The sequence below is a fragment of the Leuresthes tenuis genome, unplaced genomic scaffold (genome assembly GCF_036924035.1).
Source record: "Leuresthes tenuis unplaced genomic scaffold, fLeuTen1.0.hap1 SCAF_7, whole genome shotgun sequence".
NCBI classification, from domain to species: domain Eukaryota; kingdom Metazoa; phylum Chordata; class Actinopteri; order Atheriniformes; family Atherinopsidae; genus Leuresthes; species Leuresthes tenuis.
Window position 1 is genome coordinate 18,474,549 of NW_027325361.1, and position 13,616 is coordinate 18,488,164.

Below are 13,616 nucleotides of genomic sequence, written 5' to 3' on the forward strand. Positions count from 1 at the left end.
AATTTAAATGTTTTAAGGTCCTGTATATAAAAATAATACTATAGAGTCATAGTGATTCGTTGACATTTAAAGGAGGATTTAAGACTTATTAAACAAATACATAGCCCTTTAAAGGAAAGGAAGAAGTGAGATTTTTTTTCATTAAACATGAAACTAAGTCTTAAAAAGGAAAAAAAATAAAAAAAAGGTCTCCACTAGTAGGTCTGCTGATAAGACTCACATCGATCTAAATGTCGAGGAAATTGCCTGTAGTGTCATCGATGTGCAGAAACTCGCACACATGCATTTCATTTTAACATAACAAAGTGCCAATGGCCAGAAATAAACAAACAGAAGCAAAGTCTTCACTGTTTCTGAGGCTCCGGGTTAGGTTTGGTTGCCGCGTTAGCTGGGTTATTTTCCCCAAGTTTCTCTTCCGAAAGGCACTACAACAAAACAACTGGTAGTTGGTGGTTTTTCCTCCACCAACAAAGTGATCTACACGGCAGAGATGTAAACATATCAGATGAGGACCGGACTCAGGAGTAGAACATCGGCAGCATGGAGTGACAGACACATAGATAAAAGAGGAAACGACACAGAAAGATACTGCAAACAATAAAATAGCACATATCTGACAATCACAACTATAACTTGTATCCACCTATCCAACAATTCAAAATCTATCCAAATATATCAAAAAGCTGACAATTATGGTTCCCTTGATGTTGTCCCTTTTATTCAAGCTCCATCCCTCATACTGTACAGTGTGTGCTGGATCACCTTCCACCTGTAGGTGTGGACCGTGACAAAGTCCAGAGCAAGAGGCCAGCCTTGTCTGAACAGATAAAACATCTGCGTTTTTCAGGCCAATATGACAACAAATGCATCCAATCAAAGTCATTGTGAATGGTCAGACTAAAACAAGTTTCACAGTCTCTCAGACATGAGGGCAGACAGTAACAGCAGGACAGTTAGAGATGAATACAAAAGGCCGACTTGCTGCCAGCAGCTTAGTCTATTCAGGCACTGTGTGGAGTTAACTGGTGCCTAAATCAGGGCTCAAAAGGCTGGGAAACAAACAAAAAAAAGGACACGACGTCTAAAATGCTACGATAGACAGGTCAGAAACTACATGAATATATGGCTGTGTTACAGAATCACAAGCAAGTTTAACAAACGGGATCGTTAAGCGGCGTGTTTATGCATCATGCATTTTAGTCTTCTTGGCTCCGTCTCCTCCATTGAACAGACAAGCAGACAACCATCACACAACAAATTGTTTGTTTCTAGGCAACAAATACACACCTGCTTTATGTGACAAAATGGTGCAACCTCTGCATTTAACTTTGGGTCTGTGTGTAATGGTGGGGGAGGTCTGTCACACGTCAATCTCATCTGAAGACCAAGGTGCAATTACATCGTCTCACCTTTACAACACTAAAACAATAAAAAGGAGTCACCTGCATGTGAGGCCTGTTGCCCGCCAAAGCAATCATCAAACGTTCCCCGTTGGAAAAGAATTCTCTCTTTTTTCTTTCTGCAATTCATTTAGTTTAACCATCTAGTGGCGTGTAATTCCATTTTAGTAAAGGTGAGAGCAATTCTCAGTCGTGCCAGAAGGTGGCACCGAGGGATCCACTAAATGATGAGGTCTGAAATGATATAAGTCAGTCAAGTACACGTGAACTTTTGTTGTGAGGTTTGTCTAAAAAAGTGAGTTAAGCGGGTCACCGACCTGATTCTTAAACAGGGTGGAACCACACGAAAAGCACGATGTGACGCCGTCACCCCAATAATAGTAGTTACGGAGTTCAAAACAAGCTTTTTTTCTGTCTCGTATATCTGTGGTTAGAAAAATTGCTGCTTACAAATGTGTCAGTTTGTCCTTAAGAAATACTTCTTACTGTCAGATGAAGAATGGGGACCCTTTGTTTCAGTCCCGGTCTGGATCTTTTTACCTTTGCAAGAAACAGGTTGATTTTTTTATTTTTTTTTTGGCCTGAGATCGTCTCCTGGTCTCGAGGTGACAAAAAGTGCTCATCCATGAAGTCGACGATGAAGCTGAAGGTGAAAGTGAAACTTCTGTGGACCGCTCGTCATCGTCACTTTCCTCCCTCTCTTGTATTTCTACTCCCTCTCCCCTCCTCCTCTCTATCAATCTCCTCTCAACCCTCTCTTTATCTTAGTGTGGTAACGGAACAAGGACCTCGACGTAGTTGAGAGGGAAGAATCCTGACTGGCCGTTCAGCATGCCCTCGTACCAGTTCTCATCGATCTGATTGGTCAGGGTGATGATGTCGCCCTCGCGGAAGCCCAGCTCTCCCTCGTTTTCTGGCTCAAAGTCGTAAAGCGCCTTACAACTCGGCTGCTCCGGAGCTGGATAGAGCAAGCAAAAAAGAGAATAGATGAGGAAGATTGGAGAAAGTAGTTCCACAAGCATACAAACAGATCACAACAGAGGGCCTCACTGCAAATCTTAAGCATACTAACTCTGTATACTACAGTTTATACACATGTTAGTATAACATCAACACACTGCCACAGACAAGTTGTTGAGTTCTGGTTAGCAGGTATTTAAACTGCAACATCCTCCGACACAAGATTTCTGCAAGACTGTTTCTGTGCCCTAGTTTTTTTTTGCTGTCTCCCTCCGTCTCTGTGACCTCACACAGATCAGCAGCGCTCTGCACGCAGACAAACTAGGCTTTTTTGTTGCCAAACAATTTTCTCATTGTATCAAATTCACCCAACACGCTGCTGGGTATGCCAGAGACAAGGAAAGCTTTGGTCACTCACTTTCTGCGTTTTTCATTCTACTGTACTGGTTTACAGGGGAAAAAAAAAAGGAACGCAGCAAATACTGGAGTGCAGTTATAACAATAACTAATGTGTTAGTGGCCAGCTGAACTGGTTATGCTTTATTCATGTTCCGGGGTTTCAGCACACCCAGATTTTTTTTCTTTAAACCGAGTTAATTGCCACACACCTGTGTTTTGCCACACCCACCTGGGAAGCAGGTTATGTTGAGCAAGGAGTGCAAAGAAGCACACGTAAGTTTTCATTTGTTTGGTCGTATCATTTTTGATAGATTAGATAAAGTATACATTCATGTCAAGTGTTTTTTTTTGTTTTTTTTTGTTGTCAGTGCAGTTTGGTTCATGTACTTGTTTCCACCGACCATTTGTAAGAGAAGAGTTTGCAGCCTTGCCAGTTATGTGGCATTTCAAAGACCGGTGTGTGAATTAAGTCGCAGTTTAATTTGCAATGTTAAAGACTTCTAGTTGGCTTATTGTTGTATGTGGAGTAAGTGTTTTCAAAGAAAATGGAAATTGAAGTGTGCATGTACTCAAACTTCTGATATTTTGATCGGTGTTTTTAGTGGCACGGTGCTCGATGGAATAAAAGTTTTGTACCCGTTGAACTCTACTCTGTTTACCGATGCCAAGGGCTGCTACATAATGTTTCCTCAGAGGAGGCTCAGATGCAAGAGGAAATCAAGTGACTCCGCGGAACGGCTGATACAAGTTACCGTTTTGATGAAAGAAACAAAAACAAAAAGTCACTTCTTTTTTTTTTGCTACAGAGCTTTGTCTAATTCGAGGTGGCCCGAAGGACACCAACTTCTGAAAAGTTTTAAAAGGGAAAATCCTTTCACTAATGTCTGCCTTTATGTTAAAGTTTTAAAGTGATATTTTTAACACAGTCAGGCACTAGATACCTTACGTCTATATACAAAATAATGGTGGGGAGGGGTAAAAATAGAAGTATCATCCCAGCAACGCACACATCTAATCACAGTCCTCATCTAATAACAGACCCATTTCCATTACTACTGCTGCTGGCACCATCATTTATTTATATACCGTTTAATATTAGTAAGATATTTCACACTCTCAAAAAGTCCCAAGTTAGTTCAGACTAATTGAGCGATGGTGTTCTTTGCAGCTTCGCTGTACTCAAATCAAACATCACACCAACTGCTGCGACTGTACTTGGGATTAAGAAAATGTCAAACGCACATCATTAGTCAGGCTTCATAGCCTAAAGGACCAGAACCTCTACATCCACTTTCCTTACAAAACTCAGATGAGATAGAGGGAAGAAGTCACCGGTAAATCCCAGTCGGATAGCCTTTGTGCCAAGTTCTTAAACCAGAAGCAAATGCATTTCAGAGGATCCACAAATAAAACCAGGAGTGGCCAGTGAAGCGTCTAAAAAGATTTAGAGAATCATACTTTGTGGAAGTCAGGCTGCAGCTTGGAAAAGACAGGATGTGGAATTCATACCGAGCCACACGCTTGTTGTTAATCTGCGCACACGTACAAATTAAAACCACACAATAGAAGCGGCTACTTCCTACGTTTCACTTTACAAGCTGCGCACACACACACACACATGCGCTGAAGCATTCCAAGACCACAACTGTGGCAAACTGGCCCACGATGTGCAACTCACACAATCCTGGTTTCCGAAAGGACAATGTGGCCAAGTGAAAAGCGGGCTCTGATGATGTCACAGGAAAGAGGAACAAGGTCAGTCGGAGAGAGGCCAGCCAGATAAACGGGGCGTGACACACATGTTCACAAACACTCTCCCTCCCTTTCACACTGCCCACTGTTAAGTGATGTTATTTCAGCATTTGGAAATTCAAACAGTCAGTGGATGCCATCATTTATAATGACTCCATCAAACCGGACAAAAAAAAAAGAAAAAAAAAAAGGGAAGCATGGAAAGATTCATGTTTTTCTGCTGTGGGGTACTGATTGCTTGCAGTTCTTGAGCAATCATGTTGGCAATGTGCAGTGTGTGTCAGAGGAGAGTGTTTGTTGTAGGCACGCTACTCTGGCTGCGTCCTGAGTTATGCAGAAACAGCTGGATATTTTGTTGTTGCTGGAGCTCTGGTATGGCCGCTCCGTGCCATAAATCTTATGAGTTTACCTTCAGAGAGGCTGTGGAAGTATTGTAGGTGGAAGGATTGACACAAACCGATGGGAGTTTTTGTGGTTCAAATCAGTTTGTGTGTTTGCGTTAAAACGAGAAACTGTCCATACAAACTTTGCCTTTCATTTTTAAAAATCACCTCGATCGCGTCTCACCTGAGTTGCGTGAAGGTGGAGGGGCCATGGAGGTTGGGTAGCCACCGTTTGAATGGTTGTTGTCTCCAAAGTCAAAGATGGGTTTGGGTTTGGGCGTGTACTCGCGTCGTGGCCGAGACTGAGCTTCATTCATCCTGTTGAAAAATACAAAAAAATAAAAACTCCTGACTGAAGTCACTGTGGATTTGGAAAAGCTCCACGGGGAAAGCTGGTTGTTGGCATTTGTGCGTCTCTCGGCCTCACTGCTGCACCCACCTGTCACGCAGTTTGTCGGAGAGCTCCTCCAGCACCTGCACGGCTTGTCTGTGGTACTGCAGCTGGGACTCCACCAGAGATGAGAGCTGACTCACCTGCTCTATCTGCACAACACACACAGATCAATCATTCACCACATACCCACCTGTGTCACCGGGCTCATGTTGGTGTTGAAGTCTGGGAGTACATTCTCAAGAGGCCAATGTGTAATAAATAACCAATATCATTGACAGAAAAAAACAAATACATTACATTTGGTCTGCTTTCCAAGTGCATTTAAATAGTCTAATGTTACAGTTTTATACTGGGTTCAGATTATTTTGCCAGTATCTGATTCAGAATGGGGCAAACTGGACAGTAGGTACTGGAGTTGAATGCTATTTTGACTATCAGTAAGAGTTAGACTATCAGTAACGCTGTACAAGGTATTTACACGACATCCATCTCCTTTCCTGTCCAAAATTATTCAGTCATTACATCTTAACTGCAGCCAAATGTTGCCTCTTCTAAGATCAACTACAAGACAACATTAGTCCGTGCTGCTTTACTTTTGTTTTTTGTTTTTGTTGTTGTAATGATCCATTTTTCCAAACCTTTCTTTCGCGTTAAAATTCAAACAAGAGAAATAAACAGACTTCTTCACAGACAAAATAAAAGAAATCCTCACTTTGATGAATGATATGTCTAAAGCGGCGTTTATCTCCAGTTCCTGCGTCATAAAGGTCGAACTAATGCTGACTGATTGTCCTGTGGGTGGGTCTGTATTTGACAAAGTCGGGTCAAGTACAAAGGCAAAGCGAGTAATAAAGTGTTTCATAGAGTGGAAGAAGCACAGAAGCTGCAAATAACTGGAGTTACCGTTAAAATGCTTGATATCAATGTGAAAATAAAAGTCATTTTAAAAGACTTTGCGTTGATCACTGCGAAAGAGTGTAAAATGATCTTAATATGCGTGCGCATTTTTCCACAACGATCAGAGAGGTTGAACAGCAATAAAACGCCGACTTTTGAATGTTGTGGCATTTTTCTTCTTAAACACGATTTAAATTACGCCCCAAAGGGAAGACGTCAACACAACTCATTAAATGGAAAGAAGGCCTCACATCAGTCTCCAGCAGGTTGTACATGCTGGTCTCAGCCACGTCCTTTGACTCGTGAAACTTCTCCAGGGCCTGTCGAACCTCCTCGTCTGGAATCTTGCCCTGGCGCTTCTTCTTGTAGTCGTAATCCAGGCGACGGCCTTCGAGCTTCTTCAAATGGTGCTGAATTTGTGAGAGACAGGAAAATCTCATTTTCCTTCACATTATCAGACTGATGAATAGCCGTTGAGGGGTTTTGCAACACCTGAAGTAACACAACTTAAAGAACGCATCTAATGAGAAGGCTTTGTATTGAAAGCGTGTGCGTGCCTGTATCTCTCTGAGGTCCTTGTCACACAACCCTTGTAACGGATCGATGAAGTTCTGTTTCACATCGATGTCTAGGGAGTCTTTTACTTCTGCCAATCTCTTCATGGCCTCTCCTACATCTACGAGAGCGCCACCTGAATCACAAAGACAGCCATTAGAAGTTCAGGGACAATTTTCAGCGTTTCGTTGTTATTAAAATGGACTAAATGGATTTACTGTAAACAGTCTGTTGATGCACATTTGACTCAAACCACAAAGACACACGAGGACCTCAACTGTGCATCCTTTGAGGCAAATAATTACACACATCAGTGGTCCTCTGCCAAGAATCCCCTGCAGGAAAGCACAAACACACACATATCTTACCAAAGTTAGTGTCCTCTCCGAGTTCCCGTCCAAACTTGCCCATGCACTCTCCCAGCAGGCCTTCGGCCTGCGGATAGCCCGGGTTCTTCACCTGGCCGCGGATTTTCGACATGGTGTTCAGCATGGACAGTTTGGCCCGTGACGCTGTGGAGGTCAGGGAAAGCTAAATTAAGTTCAGTCAAAGTCGGGACGCGTTCAGATCCACGCGTGCCAACGGGCCTTCTTCTCACCTGGGTTGGGTTGCAGGTACTCTGACGTTTTGGAGATCACCTCCACTACAGCTTTACTGGTCACATCTACTTTCTACAAAACACAGCGAGGGCACACTTCACAATTATGCAACACAGCCACGAGGTGAACTAAATCTAGGAGCAGAATACAAAGGAGGAGGTAGTATATAGTCTGTAGAGCTAGCTACACATGGTGGTATATATCATTTATTTATTTCATGAATTTGCTCTTTAATGCAGCATGAAACAACTCTAAATGCCCCAGACTTTCACGCAACATGTAAACCTTTTCACATGAGGGCCTGTGCTCCGTGTAAAAAACATCCAGGCCTACAGGTTTGATTTATGTGCTCGCTTTTAAAAAAAGATGCCTCTCTTACCCGTTCCAAGTCTCTGAAGTCATCGTCTAGTTTAGTTCCTTCTGCACCACCGACTTTCTCACTTACCATCTATAGAAAAAAAACACGAGGAGATAGAAAGGGGGGTGGGGGGGAAGACAGAATGGTGAAGCAAATTCAGGAACGCTGCTCATAAGGTTGTGATTTGAGTGAGAAGCGAGTCTCTGCACATCCCTTCTCCAAACGCCTGCTCGGTGTCTTTACACTCCAGGAAATACATGGCTGAATGTTTAGCTTAGGATAGCCTGAGTACTTCACCTTAAATAGGCCGTGCTGCACATGAGAAGCACAGCTGGCCGTGTTGTAAACCCTGTGATGAGCAAAAAAGTGGGGTAATACAAAAAGAGCTAACAGGTGAACCCCACAACTCACAGCTACAAACATTATGAAGTGTGTAATGCAAATGAAAGGCTGGTGGCCAATAAACAGGATGATGGTCGAAGATCTAACGGCACGTTTATGTACCGCAGTTCTGTAAACGCACCACTGTGCATCCTTACTGTCTAACACATGAGTCAGGCCTTTTAAGATGACTTTTTAATGACTACAGGCTGGTTGCAGGACTACACGACTCCATGTCTGACTTTTCCTTTGTGGCTGGGGTGCAAAGCAACTCTCATTTCCAGCAGTGAGATCATAAAAGAGCACGCAACAGTCTTTTGTTGCGGTGTTTCGGAGCTGCACCGCTAAAGATCAAAGACGAACACAATGAATACTTTGTGCTTTGTTTAGGTTTCTGCTCTTATCCTGACCATAATACACCGCTAATAAAACCCCAAAGCCAACAAAACAGGACGTAAAGAAATTGTGTCGCTCACATGTATTACACTTTTGAGGGAAGTTGCAACAAATCCAGAGTTAATATTTAATTACTCGCCCCCACAACACTGACAGATGGATCAATTCAAACTGTATAAACATGACAGGGAATGCAAAAAGAACACCATCCTTCCAGACGGTGACCTAAGCTGAAATAGTTGACTGGACATATCCAGAGCAGAGGTGAAGATACAAAGTTCCCGTCCTCAGTCTAACTCGCTTTATCTGCGATAAACCAACAGCAGCGGTTTAGTAATTTCCTGCATGAGTCGACGAATACTGTTACTGTGATAGCTGAAGTAACCAAGATGTTCTGTGATCAAGTTTGGAATCATCCGTGACATCTGCCAATTGTCTTTTGCAGCACTCTGCTCATCTTCCACGGTTTCAGCAGAATTTCACTAACAAGAGAATTGTTTTTTTGGAAAAAAAAAAAAAGCAGACACTCAGCAGCAGCTGACAGCCTTTAACTGGACTGGTTTCCTGCACATGACACAGGGCCTTGGGGCAGTCAGTCCACCAGTAGAGATGCAACCTACTCAGCATTAGACTCTCAGCCTCTTAGGAAATCTGTCTGCAATCTGCAGCATCATCTTTTTTTTTTTATTTGTTTGTGCATCTCCTCATACTGACAGAAGAAAGATGAGGTGATTTCATGAAGGCGAAAGTGAATAGCCATCAAACAAAATAGCGTAAGATTATTATTTACATGTACACAAACGTCAAGTGATGAAGCCATAAAAACATCCTCAAAATGCTACCATGAGTTCAAGTTCAGGTCCAAACAACACGGAGGGATCACCCCGTAACAGGGATCCTTTTCATCTTAATTACTGGGTATTAGTTAAACATTAGTGCCTTATCTTGTTTGGCTTCGGACGACAAAGACTGATTTATACAGGCATTGGAATCAGTTTTCACTGTTTTTTTTCTCCCATACAACAAACTAGTGCAGAAGCTCCAGCAAGCATGTAGGCCATGATTACTGTCACCATCGTACGCTATCAGGAATTCTCAGGGGCAGAATCATAAAGGTGACAGGAAATAGGCGTGAGATTAAGGAGAGAAAACAAAATGGCATCATAGTTTGAGACACGACAATGAAGTCGACACAGTCAGAGATCTAAGTCGGATGGGAAAAAATGAGAACTGTGCGTCCGCACGACTTGAGCAAACTGCACGTCAGGAGGAAGTTACTCCGCTGGTGTCATTAAGTGAAAGTGTGAGCAGACGTTCGGTAACATTTTGTGGTCACAAACAGGACGCCGACTCTCATCTCTTCCTTCAACCTCGCTGCATTTCAGGGCCTCCTACTCTTTTGCAAATTATTATACCACAGTGCATTTAAAATTCAAATTCTGACTTCCCCCGGTTTACATCCAGTAAATCAGTAAACTGGTGACCGCTTCAGAACAGACGAGGCTTTGGCAGAGCTGCTGGACAAGGTGGGCACAAAAAGGCTTAAAAAAATACACACAAAACTAATAACATCGTTACGTTTTCACTAGATGTCGTATTAAACATCTGATTTGGAAGAAGGGGGAAAAAAGGAAGCATATACTGCTCAGTGATCTGCAACATGGTCCGATAAAGTAATAACGTTACATGAAAGAAACAGGAAAAACCTCCTCCTCCTTAATCTTTAGCTGCATCTGCAACATGCTGTCTGCTGCTTTAACACTAACGCCATCATCCAGCAACCCGTACCTGTTAGTAAGTCATCTGTGAGGATTGCAGTTCAAATATCATTTCTATAAAAACTGGTTTCAGTATTAATCAGGTCGGCACCAAACTGTAATCTACAAACTAATCCTTTCTGATTACTCTATGTCCCAACACCAAGTACGACATACCTGTTACAAAAAAAGAGACGGAGATGTGCATTAGAAATCGCAATTTATGCTACAGATTTATTCTTAATCGTTAAGCCACAAAAGTCCCAAAAGTGACAAGATTTCTTCTTCCGTGGAGTCGAGAGGGGTGCACTACGAAGCAAGATGAGTAGATTATCCAGCTATGATGAGCTAAAATTCAAGAGTTTCAGTGTCATGAAGATGGCGCTCTTTTAATGGGACTAGGTCAGCCTGGTGGTATCTTAGGCTAAACTCATAACCTGCACTGAGGGAGTTTTGGTTCAGAGTGTCGATTTAAACAGTCTGAAAACAATTACTGACACCGTTTCTTGTCCTGATAAAATTCAAGACAGCAAAATCAAATGTAGTCGGACAGATTATCAAAGTCTAATATTAGAGCAAAGCTGAAAGCACATGATTTAAAGATCTACATGAATGCTGATTCAGCAACATGTATTCAGTATTTACTTTACGAAACATTTGACTCACCAGGGATTTTTATCATATCTAAAAAAAAAAAAAAAAACCCTTCAGATCCCAACTCTAAAGTTTCTCAGCTGAAGGAAAAGGCCAATATGGGCCAAAAATAATATCACGTTACCATGGAAACTATTCAGCTTTCAGCTGGTGAATCAGCATGGGTCATATTTGTTTTTATCTTGGTCTACATCAGAGAATGTTAATTAAATTACACTTTGATTTGGTCAACGACTCGATTGATTTCCACTTCATTATGGGAGGGTGTCAGAGCTAAATTGACTTCTCTCAAAGTTAAAGAGCTTTACTACAAGAGCCTTCATCATGAGCACTGTCACAACTGTTATTTCTGTCATGATTTTTGGCTTTTTCACACTTCCTCTTTTCTAAAACCCACTCAAATTTTGAATGGAGTCTCCGGCGATTGGCAAATTTCGAGTGTAAAAAGCATCCAATGATGCCTTAACTGAAATGAGAGTGCACGGGGCCTGAGGAGAAAAAGATCATGACCACAGCTGCCCGTCATCTCGGAGTGGAAATTTAGGTTTTGCTGGCCAGCTAACGCAAAGAAAGGCTGTCTGCGTTGTATTTGTGTCGTGGTACACCCCTTAGGACAAGATGGAAGCAGAAATTCATGACTGGCTGATAAGCTGTCCACTGAACTCTGGTAACTGGACGGTATTACCTGATGATTATCATGCAGATAATCATTTTCCAGTATGCAACCACAGGGAAATACTGCAACACAGCCTTTTCGTTGATGCACCCCCGCAGTCATTCAATAAAATTTCATCTCATGCTTACCTTTTGCTTTGCATAAGCCTGCTCTACGCGTATCATCCGCAACAACAATGTAATGAATGACATGTCTAAGCTTGTTGAAAATTCCCATGTCAAAATGCCCTTATTTCTGAGCGCTTATTCGCAATCGGCTGTCATTTTCACCAGGGGCACTTTGAACGTGACATCTCGGTTTAAGATTTAGCCTTAAGAAGAATTTCTGGGAGAAGAGGTAGCGGAGGAAGGGAGACAGTTGAATTGAAAAACAAGGGGCACGTACGCCACAAAGCAGATATCATTTCCACAGCCAACTTCCTGCATGCCTCCTGTGTATAAAATCCCAGCTATGTGGAGTGTTATTGACTCTTGTGGAGTTTTGGCAAGAAGAATAGCTGCAATGCAGTCAAATAAAGGGAAAGCACACTCTTTCCACCCCCTTTTGCTGCATCATTATTTGGGTTACTTCTCGTGCCCTCGTTTACTTTTTGCTCTTCTTTGCCGATCCTTTTTTCGTTAAATCCAGCACCAACAGTCCTGACGGGACAGTTTTCTAAATCGTGTTATGCTTTTCCCCCAAACCACACGAAAACCCAACAGAGATCTGAGTGTGTTCCTGAGAGGAAGCTGGGGCAGAAACCAAACGTCTTTCCTGCTTAGATCAGCAGGGGCAGGAAGAAAAGAGACCCAGAAAAAAAGAAAAGAAAAAGAAAAACCTTTTAAACCGTCCCCTCCCATGACTGGGAGCTGGTCCAAATTAAAAACAGTCACACCAAGTTTCAGACACTGAATCGTGCGAGTTGTAAGTTAATAACATGAGAGAGAGAGACATTTCTAACGCAGTGGTATGCAGGTTTTCGTCCCTCAGCTGCCCTAAATATTGATCTAACTCGCTAAACAATGAAGTCAGCTGGCAAATAGTTGACTGCACTACAAATAAAAGCGAAAGCTAATGTGCAACTTTTTCCTAACTGCATGTTTTAATTCGGGCTCACTGTTACATTGCAGTTTCCGTATTGTTTTTCTTCTTTTTCTTTTACTCCAAGAATCCTAACTCTCAGAAAGTCACTCACTTGGTGAAGCAATCATCCTGTTTACCACAGGATATGTGCTCAGATCATGCATCTGTTTAGTTTTACCTAAAAAGTAAAACTCAAACAAAGTTTGTTAGTGTATATCTAAGCGTTAATACAAATATGAGGGATGCTTGTTAAATTTAACGTTAGTTACAATATGTTAGAATATGGACAGCCGTGTGAAAGTAATGTCAACATTTCACCCACTGAACCAATAAGTTGCCATAAATTAGCAGTTTCCGTTGTATAAACGAAGCATTATTGACATCAGCGTACTCTATGTTAGCCTTTTATGCTAAGTGAGGCTAGTTGCTAACGGTTCATGACAGTTGCTAACAACGTTAAGTAAAGTTTTACAAACCTGACTGGCTTTATAAAACTGTTTCTTCAAACCCGCTACTGACATTTTGAACCCCGACTGTCCTCAGCGTCCAACGGAGGAGTAAAAAGCTAACGATATATAGCAACAGTTAACGGTGAAGTGTGTCGGAAAATGGGCCAGTGAAAAAAGCTTCGGGGGAATCATAGGACTGCACAGCCGTCACTCCAAGTCGGGACACGCCAACTGACCACGTCCACGTCGAGAGTGATTCTTCTAACTGTCACGGCAGATAGCGGAGAAAAGTGGCCTCAACTGATCCAAATTCCAAATCAACAATGCTATCCCCCCGAGCTGAGAACGCCGCAAGAACACTAACATTCACTAGTACGTTGCACCGAGCACCAAAACCGTACCAGCCACTTGGAAACAAAAATCAGTTTACATTGGTGTCACGGTACGGATGTTTAATTGGCGCATACTGCCCCCTTCTGGATGCAGCAGGTAAACACTCGTCTCTCTGCCACACAATTTGTGTTGCATTCGATGACAGCGAGGA

At 42.3% G+C, this 13,616-nt stretch overlaps 1 protein-coding gene across 1 annotated transcript; it reads right to left on the bottom strand.

Moving 5' to 3' along the window:
- Positions 1 to 696: 696 nt before the first annotated feature.
- Positions 697 to 13,503, bottom strand: sh3gl1b (SH3-domain GRB2-like 1b). The gene is made up of 9 exons (XM_072389686.1): positions 13,100 to 13,503; positions 7,719 to 7,787; positions 7,339 to 7,411; positions 7,109 to 7,252; positions 6,743 to 6,876; positions 6,437 to 6,595; positions 5,334 to 5,437; positions 5,079 to 5,212; positions 697 to 2,358 (listed from the first exon to the last, which is right to left on the bottom strand). The coding sequence occupies exons 1-9, from the start codon at positions 13,142 to 13,144 to the stop codon at positions 2,165 to 2,167; spliced, it is 1,056 nt and encodes a 351-aa protein (XP_072245787.1). The 5' UTR covers positions 13,145 to 13,503; the 3' UTR covers positions 697 to 2,164.
- Positions 13,504 to 13,616: the final 113 nt, after the last annotated feature.